This window comes from Gossypium hirsutum, chromosome A07 (genome assembly GCF_007990345.1).
Source record: "Gossypium hirsutum isolate 1008001.06 chromosome A07, Gossypium_hirsutum_v2.1, whole genome shotgun sequence".
NCBI classification, from domain to species: Eukaryota; Viridiplantae; Streptophyta; class Magnoliopsida; order Malvales; family Malvaceae; genus Gossypium; species Gossypium hirsutum.
The window spans coordinates 64,321,699-64,331,777 of record NC_053430.1 but is presented as its reverse complement, the minus strand read 5'-3'; the positions used below and the strand labels follow the sequence as shown (position 1 = coordinate 64,331,777).

Here is a 10,079-nt window from a genome sequence, read left to right as displayed (position 1 = left end):
GTTTAAGGACATCAAATAAAGCATTCATGAATCAATATGAAAAGTTATTACCATAGGCTTACTTGAAAATTAAATCTCCACCCCTATATATTGAGATGATAGATCAATCAAAAAGGTCTTTAGAGGGTTGTAATGTGGCTTTGGTTAGAGGGTGTGGTCACAAGCTGAAAGGAAAGGTTAGAATCGAGATTGAACTGAAAAAGTACCTGGGTAGAAAAATAACTAGTCATCAGTTGAATACAACTGAGCTTCTTCTCAGAATATGGAATTCATAATACAATTTTTTTTAAGAACAAGTCAAATAACATAAAACTTTAATTATTGCAATAAAGAATAGGACATAGCTAAGCAATTAATTCAAATTAAATCTCAACAAAATAGGGATCAAATTAGGGGATTTCAACAATAATGGGTTATGGGTTAACATTGAGGGTAAATCAATTAATGGCTTGTTAGGTTCAAAGGAGTTCACTAAGGGTTGATTATAAAGGTAGGCTTTTGTGGAGTGAGTGAGTTAAACCTAAGTTCCTCTATCATCTCGACATATCAAATCAAATGGTGTGGTCTTGACATGCATAATCAAGTAAGTTCTAGAATAACAAATCAATACTGACGCACTCAGAATAAAAGTGAGCATGAAAGAAATAAAATATGCTCTAAAGGCTCAAGATCTCACAAAAATTATGGCTTTTTGATGTTTAAAATTGTGAATTTTAACTCAAGATAATAACTAAATTTAGGGAAACAACCTAAAAGTTTTTAATTCTTCAAAAATCAACTTCTCATGCTTGATTCCCTAATGTCTTAAAGTTTAAACAATCAATGCATAAATGCCTATGTTTTAATTCAAGACATATCAATAAAAATCATAAATTAATTAAAATTCATTCTAATAGTGATATGAGTGATTCACATGAGAATAAGACAAAATTCAGGGATTTCTAATGATGAAATAAAAGACCCCCTCACACTTAAGATGTATATTGCCCTCAATGTACAAAGAGGGATATATTGAAAAATATAGATATATAATCATAAGATAGGGAGAGAAGTGAAACTTCTTGAATGATGAATGAACTCTTGAATTGGAGTTCTGGAGAATAATCAGCCAAGGCAATGATGAGAGTGGAGGAGGATACTCTGATGGTGGTAGAGGTTCATTAGTCCATAAGACTTGCGCCAAAAGAATATTATATCTGGTAGTAGCTATGGTCGTGGTCAAGCAGGACATGGCAGTCGTGGAGAACCTTTGCCAGTGGAGTTTTTAGTTCCTATTTGATGATGAGCTTTGGAGCTCTTTATAACTATGATAGAATCGGGAACTTTTTAGGAAGTTAAAGAAACATAATTACTCGTAAAGAAACAACCGAATATAAATTATAAAATCTCAATATAAAATAAGATTAAAAGGAAATAAGAAGTAATTTCAAAATATAAAGATAAACTAAATAGTAGGTGTTTATAAAGAAATTGGGGCACACGGCCGTGGGGCATGCCCGTGTGCCCTTATTTCAGCCCGTGCGTTTTGTGGTTTTTGAAATTGGGTGCATTGGTGTACACGGCCATGTTGCATGGTTGTGTCAATCTTCGTTCGCTTCTCTCATGCCCGTGTATACAGGCGCATGCCTGTGTTATTTTGACCGGCTCAACCACGGTCGGAAGGCACAGTCGTGTCGCATGCCTGTGTTAAGGAAATTTTTTTCCCTATTTTCACACGGTCGTATCGTACGGCCGTGTCTCCTCCCGTGGTGTGGGCACGGCCTAAGGCACGCTCGTGTGTCCAGCCGTGTGGATTAGAAAACCTATGTTTCAATGACTCAGTTAGTGATTAGATGTTAAAAACTAAAATTTTAAAGAGGTCAACATCGTTAGTGCTCGGGTTGCCTCCCGAGAAGCACATATTTATAGTCTAAACTTAACTTACCTTTCTGGTGTATGGTCATGGTGGTGCGAGGAGTTTACACTCCTCATCCCTGCTACCAATTTTATCAACATAAGGTTTAAAACGAGTACTGTTTACCTTAAAAGTGCCAAACTTGGGATGAATTACCTCGACTGTACCATACGGGAAAATACTGAGTACCGTAAGAAGGATTGCTCCGTTAGGTTCAAAAGTGGGAATACGAGGGTCTGCTGCATCTAGTAGTACTTTGTCTCCAACCTTATGTTGATTTGGTGCAATATTGAGCTCGTCATGGCATGGTTTTGGTTTATCGTGTGTCCTCGATTTATGTGTCCGCCATTCATCTAGTTCCTTGATTTGTAGCCTTCATTGTTCATAGATAGGTCCTTTGTTGTTGTTTGAACATGGCTCATGTAGGTTCTTCGAACTTATTTTCTGCAAAGTAGGTTGCACCACATGGTCAGTTTTAGTATAATGATTTATACAACCACCTTCAATTTTTGATGTGTTACTCGTATTACGAGCTTGAAGGGTGATTGTTTCGTCTCCCACACGAAGTATGAGTTCACTTGTGCCAACATCAATTATTGTTTTAGCGATTGCTAAAAAGGGCCTCCCTAAAATTAAAGGAATGTTACTATCCTCCTCTATGTCTAGAACAACGAAATCAACTAGGAATATAAATTTGTCAATTTTAATGAGTATATTTTCAATAATCCCCCTAGGAAATCTTATTGTTTTATCGGCTAATTAAATACTCATCCTAGTTTGTTTGGGTTTCCCAAGACCTTGTTGCTTAAACATTTTGTAAGGCATGACATTGATACTAGCCCCTAAGTAATGGTCCCGACGGGTTTTTTCTAGTCATACGCTATAAAAACCTGCTAGGAGCGAATAAAAGAAAAAAAATTGGAAAAGAAAATAAAAATTTAAATTGCAAATAAAGTAAAATGGCTAAAGCAATAAAAATCGAGTGTTCCTAATATCTCAGTTCCCCGGCAACGGCAACAAAAACTTGATACGTGATATTCGTGATAGGTTTTAAAAATTTATAATTAATCATCTTGAAACTAACTATTATCACGATGAAGGCAAGTGTACTTATCGAACAGTAGTACAGCTTTAGCAAGACCGGATTGTCGATCCCAAAGGAACCAAGAGTACTAGTAATTACTTTCTTTTTATTATCTAGCCTAAAATTTAAGGGATTTGTTTATCTAAACTACTTAACTAAACTAAGGGTGCACAGAGAGAAAATTGGGAAAAAGCTTTTGGGAGAACTTAATTGATTAAAACAATACCCAAGGAAAAATCCACCTAAACTTCACTTGTTATTTGACTCTGAATCAGGTGATTTATTCATTTGACTTGATCTGTAGAAATCCCTAAGTTATATTATTATCTCTTTCGAGACTAATAACGTCTAACCCTAGGTTAATTAATTGAAATCTCTTTCTAATTAACGCCCTAGTGTTGCATTAACTTGATCTATGGATTCCTTTATTAGGTTTCACCCTAATCTAGCAAAATCTTATCACCCTATCTCTAGGCGTGCAATCAACTCCGCTTAATTAGGACAAATTTACTCTTAGACAGGGACTTTTTCTCCTCTGAATAAGCGCATTAACTTGAATCAATATCCTGGAATATTAAAACACGAATTAAGAACAAGACAAATATTTATCATACAATTGAGATAGTAATAACAAGATCCGTCTTAGGTTTCATTCCCCTTAGGTTTCTAGGGGGTTTAGTTCATAATTATAAAAGAAAACATCTCAGAAGAATAATGAATACAAAACATAAAGAAAACCCAAAAACCCCTGAATGGAAATTGAAGGGAGATCTTCAGTCTTGACGATGAATCCGGCTTCTGAAATGGACCAATCTGCTTCCCTTGAGTAATTCCTTGCCTCCTACTCCATGTGTCTCTTTTAAGTGCCTCCTCAGGTGTTTAAACAAGCTTTATATAACACCCCAAACTCGACCAAGACGTTACGACTGAATCTGACGCGCCACATCAATTACCCGAAAATCCAACAAGCTTATGATGTTAAACCGGTTGTCGTAAAAGCCTTCATAGTATTAAAGCCCGTGTATGGCTAGTGCTTCATGCTGTTTAAAACATGTAAAGTTTTCAATACAATTGTTTTTAATAGAATTATAAGTCATAGGTTTGCTTACCGAAAAACGTTATATTTTGAAAACCCGATGTCCCTACGCTAGTAGTTGATAAATACCAAATTATAGGCCAATTAAAAGTTAAATCCCCAAATGACCTTATTAAAAAAACAAAACCAAAATATAAAATCAGTAAATATTAAAGTCATTCGTGATCGTGTGGCCACCCCGAATCCCACGCAGCTCCAAATTGTCTAAGGCTGAGGATTACCTGTACAATTAAAAGAAAGGGTGAGTTTACGAAAACTCATTGTGCAATCCCATATCAGATTATAGAAAATAGTGTATGCAGTAACAGTCTGGGCCTGAGCCCGATTCAGTGCTCGTACGGTCTGGGCCTTAGCCCTAAATTAGTAGCAATGTGGGCCTAAGGCCAATACAGTTTCGTTATAGTGTAAAACACAACCCATCCCAAAACCATTCAGCACACCACCCGTACCAACCAGCACACCATGTGGGGATATCAATCAACCCACCCAACCAGCACACCAATATTGCAGCAAAGCTGCCAGTAATATTAACGCAGCATAGCTACCAGTAGCAGTAAGTGTGGTAAGCCACCAGTAATAGTAAACGTGGCATAGTCACCAGTACAGTACTTCCTCCATATCATAAACCCAACCCCAAGCAGATGTCGTGTCATAAATATTACGTGTATACAGTATGTCATATTCAAATCCAGGCATATGAATGTCATACACACAACAATTAACCTACCACTAGCGTTATACAGTATTTCGGTCATTTAACTAATATTAGGGTCTCAGTACAGATAACGACCCTTCGAAAGGTCTACAGTCGTCTTGCACGACTCAGGTATCCTTTATGGCCAAAATAGCACAAATGGGCTCAAGGCCCATTACTTGGCCTAAGTGGGCCTACTCGCCCATGTGGCCCATTTAGTTCTAGTTCAGTCGTGCCAACGCAGTTTCCATGTCCCATTCCATACTTTGTCACTTACCACATAACCTATCTATGTGGGGCCCACAGGTTCGTTGAGCCCACATGGCCCATCTCGACCCAACAAGGCCCATAATGGCCCTAGTCCATGAAACGCACACAACAGTCTTATAGTCTACCACCCATAATATGTGGGCTGGATTTACCCCACAGCAATCGCATGCTCGCAAGGCCTCAAAAGCCAAAGCTCCAGCTTTTCAGCTTTTGCCGATCTACAACAGCGTTGGTGTGGTTACACACCTACGTTCATCATTGAACACAGAGCAAGGTTGGGTGTACGACTACACACCTGTTTGGAGAATAGATCACTACACCCCACGTGCTTCACCTTGAAAGAACAAGTAGGGTTCAAACCACCCTTTGCCAACAACCTTCACCTATTGATGACAATCTGCATGGAAATCCCATCCATTTAGCAACCTTAAAAGTAATAAACTTAAACTAAGTGTACTCCTTACCGAAATGTAAACTAAGAGAGGAGGATAACAACTTTCGGCCAACCCCAATACCACCTATAATCAAAGCATGCAATGTCATGAACATTCTCCTGACAGCAATCGACACAAAGAAGAGATTAAAGAGGGAGACCATTATAGAAAGAAGAAAGAAAATCGACACCACTGTGAAACTACATTTGATAATCATATTAGCAAGGCTCCACCGTTGATAAAAACTCGACAACCAAAAGGAACTGACTTACCTTGATCAAAGTAGGGAAACATTCAGCAGAGAAAAGAAGATATTCGGCTAACACCAAGATAAACCCGAACATGATGAGGAGGAAAGAGCAAGCGGTATTCGGTCAAGGCTCCAAAGGAAGAACACAACAGAGTAACGGAGAAGGGGTCAAAAAGAAAGAAGAGAAGGAAAAGAGTTTCGGCACAGGCTAGAGAGTGAATCGAAAGAGTGTATTCAGTACAGAGTGAAAAATAAAAGGGAGAAATAGCAGGAAAGAATTTCGGCTTAACCTAAAAGATACCAAAAGAAATCGGCACAAGAGGGAAATGGTAACAAGAGAGAAAAAATGCAAAACCCCCAAATAGTCTAAGAACAATTCTACACCTATACTCTTCCTAATTGCTGAAAACACACTCCCCAAAACCCCTTAGCTGAATTTGCACTCACAAGCACCCCTATTCGGCTCCAACTCCTACCAATTCAAATCCCTTGAAATCCTCCAAGATTTTCTTCCCTTATCCTCCATAACAACCTCCAAGACTCATTCAAACTCTCACCCAACAGAGTTTCAGTCCACTACTAACTTTGCTATCCCAAGCAGCAAAATTAACCTCTTTTACCTTCTATGGGATTCGAACCCCAGTCTTTTCATCTACCAAAACACGCCACATGCCACCAAGCCATAAGGCTTTTTGTGGTAACAAGCAACCACTACTATACATAAAGCCTAGGTGCCAACGTTCAGATTCTTTTTAAGAGAAAAACAATATTTTTGCAAAAGCCAGAGCTTGAACCCAGGCTTTCTCAGACACCCCCAAACACACCCAATTCACTTAACGACCACACCAAACATGCAATTTATAACAAACCCGGCAAAATTACAAACCCTAAATTTTTAGGGCGTTACAACTCTACCTCCTAAAAGAAATTTTGGCCTCAAAATTTACCTGGTCAAAATAGATGAGGGTAATGATGTCATATGTCTCTTCAGGTTCGCGCGTGTCCTCTTCTATGCCGTGATTGCGCCAAAGCACTTTGACCAGTGGAACAGACTTCTTTCTCAATACTTTAACATCACGTTCCAATATCTGTACTGGTTCCTCCTCAATAGTTAGATCAGGCCTAACTTCAATTTCCTTAACTTGTATGATGTGCGAGGGATCAGAACGGTATCACCTAAGCATTGAGATGTGAAACACGTCATGAATTCTTTCCAGCTCCGGAGGCAAATCAAGTTGATATGCAACCGGTTCTATACGCTTAAGTATTCGGTAAGGCCCAATAAATCTAGGGCTTAGCTTGCCCTTCCGTCCAAACCTCAAAATTTTCTTCCACGGTGACACCTTAAGAAAGACATACTCCCCCACAGAGTACTCGATCTCTTTACGCTTTAAGTCTGCATAGGACTTCTGCCTATCAAACGCTTCTTTCAACTGCTCTCGAATCAGTTTTACCTTGTCTTCTGTATCAGCAACTAGTTTCGGCCCTAAAATTTGCCGCTTACCCAATTCAGTCTAACAAGTAGGAGCACGACACCTACGACCATATAACGCTTCGTATGATGCCATTCGAATACTGAACTGGTAGCTATTGTTATACACAAATTCCACCAACAGCAAATAATCCTCCCAACTGCCCCTGAAATCCAATACACAACTTCTCAACATGTCATCCAATATCTGAATTAGTCTCTCAGACAGTCCATCCGTCTGAGGATGAAACGCAGTACTGAAATCCAGTCATGTACCCAAAGCCTCGTGTAGCTTCTTCCAGAACCGAGATGTGAACCTAGGATCTCTGTCAGATATGATAGAGACCGATACCCCATCAATCTTACAATCTTAGCCACATACAACTTCGCCAACTTCTGTAACGAATAATCAGTGCGGACCGGTATAAAATGGGGAGACTTAGTCAGTCGATCTACAATCACCCAAACTGAATCCTTCTTAAAAGCCGTCAAGGGTAACCTACTTACAAAATCCATGGTTACCCTCTCCCACTTCCAGAGTGGGATCTTAACTTGCTGCAGTAACCCAGAAGGTAACTGATGCTTAGCCTTAACCTGCTGGCATGTCAAGCATTTACTCACATAATTGGTAACTTCGTGTTTTAACCAGGCCACCAATACAACTCACGAAGATCTCGGTATAACTTGTTCCCACCAGGATGCATGGCATAAGGATGTGCCTCCCGCAGAATAGACTGCCTCAGATTAGAATCCTTCGGTATACACACTCTTCCACGAAAATATAACAGCCCTTCCCCATTCAGTCCAAAATACAAAGTCTCACCATTTTCCACTTGTTGGAAACGAGAATTTAGTGACTCACCCAGTAACTGTTCTCCTTAATTTACTCAATCCAAGTCGGTCTCACTTGTAGTTCAGCTAACACGCTACCATCATCGTACAGGCTAAGACAAGCAAACATTACTCTTAAATCAGAGACAACTCTGCGGCTCAGTGCACCAGCTACCACATTAGCTTTGCTTGGGTGGTACTCAATTGAACCATCATAATCTTTAAGCAACTCAATCCACCTTCGTTGCCTAAGGTTCAAATCCTTCTGAGTAAGGAGGTACTTGAGGCTTTTATGGTCCGTATAAATAATCGTTCTTTCCCCATATAAATAATGCCTCCAAATTTTTAGTGCAAACACCACTGCCGCCAACTCTAAATCATGAGTGGGATAATTCGCTTCGTGTGGTTTAAGCTGCCACGACGCATAAGCAACCACCTTTCCTTCTTGCATCAACACACACCCCAACCCCACATGTGATGCATCATTGTAAACTGTAAATTCCTTCCCAGACTCTGGTTGTATCAAAACAGGGGCCTCAGTTAGCACTTTCTTCAATTTCTCAAAACTCTCCTACTGTTTGTCAGACCAAATAAACGGCACCCTTTTGCGCAGCTACTTCGTCAAAGGTGTAGCTATCACTGAAAACCCTTCCACAAAACGTCTGTAATATCCGGCTATACCTAAAAAACTTTGGATCTCAGATATAGTCTTTGGTGGTTTTCAACCCAATACGGCTTCAATTTTTCAAGGATCAACCCTAATCCCCTCGGCAGACACCACGTGACCCAGAAATGTCACCTCTTGCAGTCAAAACTCACACTTACTGAATTTTGGGTACAACTACTTCTGCCTCAGAATTTGAAGAACAATTCACAAATGTTCATCATGCTCCTCCTCAGTTTTTGAATACACTAAAATATTGTCTATGAACACTACTACGAACCGGTCCAGGTAGGATTGAAATACTCGGTTCATATGTCCATGAAAGCAACTGGTGCATTCGTTAACCCAAACGGCATTACCAGGAACTCATAATGACCATAACGAGTCCTAAACGCTATTTTATACACATCAGCTTCCTTAACCTTTAGCTTATGGTAACCAGATCGAAGATCTATTTTGGACAACACTGCAGCTCCTTGCAACTGATCAAACAAATCATCTATCCTCGGTAAAGGGTACTTATTTTTTATGGTCAGCTTATTCAATTGACGATAGTCAATGCACATGCGCATGGACCCATCCTTCTTCTTCACAAACAATACTGGTGCTCCCCATGGGGACACACTCGGTCAAATGAATCCTCGGTCTAACAGCTCCTGAATTTGAGCCTTTAACTGTACTAGCTCCTCTGGTTCCATCTTATACGGGGCGATGGACACTGGAGCTGTTCCTGGTAGAAGCTCAATTCCAAATTCAAACTCACGGTCTGGAGGCAAGCCAGAAAGCTCTTCCAAAAAAACATCCGTAAACTCCTTAACAGTTCTGGCATCCCCAACAGAAAGACTTTTAGTCCCAGAATTGCTAACATATGCCAGGAAAGCCTCACAACCCTTGCGAACCACCTTCTCGGCTCTTAACACCGATATCACATTAGACAAATAATCTCTTCGCTCCCCTATTATGGCCACCTCCTCATCCCCCGAAGTCCTCAACACCAACCACTTAGTAGCACAATCCAACTTCACACGATGCTTCACTAGCCAATCCATACCTGAAATAATATCAAATTCCCTGAATGGCAGTTCCATCAAATTTGCTGGAAAAACCTCCCCTTGAACCTTTAAGGGCACATCCTTGAATAACTTATTCACCCTAATCGATTGTCCTAGTGGACTCAACACCGTCATTTCACTAGTAGTGTTCACAAACTAAATACCCAACATCTCAGACACAATGCACGCAACACACGAATGTGTAGATCCAATATCAATTAAAGTAACGTATGGTAAATTATAAATCAAGAACGTATCGATTATGACGTCAGGGGCGTCACCATCCTCTCGACGATGAGCAGCATAAACCAAGGCTGGTTGTCTCACCTCGGTATTAAC

The 10,079-nt window shown here is 39.9% G+C and overlaps 1 protein-coding gene across 1 annotated transcript; it reads right to left on the bottom strand.

Annotated features, from left to right (window-relative positions):
* Positions 1 to 5,513: 5,513 nt before the first annotated feature.
* On the bottom strand, positions 5,514 to 9,875 carry LOC121203728 (uncharacterized). The gene is made up of 7 exons (XM_041074176.1): positions 9,340 to 9,875; positions 8,101 to 8,212; positions 7,560 to 7,787; positions 7,299 to 7,431; positions 7,066 to 7,208; positions 6,670 to 6,858; positions 5,514 to 5,591 (listed from the first exon to the last, which is right to left on the bottom strand). The coding sequence occupies exons 1-7, from the start codon at positions 9,873 to 9,875 to the stop codon at positions 5,514 to 5,516; spliced, it is 1,419 nt and encodes a 472-aa protein (XP_040930110.1).
* Positions 9,876 to 10,079: the final 204 nt, after the last annotated feature.

Excerpts from the sequence above, each read along its gene's own strand:
- LOC121203728 (XM_041074176.1), bottom strand. The coding sequence starts at position 9,875 with ATGACGGTGTTGAGTCCACTAGGACAATCGATTAGGGTGAATAAGTTA. Across the intron at positions 7,209-7,298 it reads TAACAATAGCTACCAGTTCA|GGCCGAAACTAGTTGCTGAT; the intron begins GTATTCGAATGG and ends GGCAAATTTTAG. Across the intron at positions 6,859-7,065 it reads GGGAGTATGTCTTTCTTAAG|GAAATTGAAGTTAGGCCTGA; the intron begins GTGTCACCGTGG and ends ATACAAGTTAAG.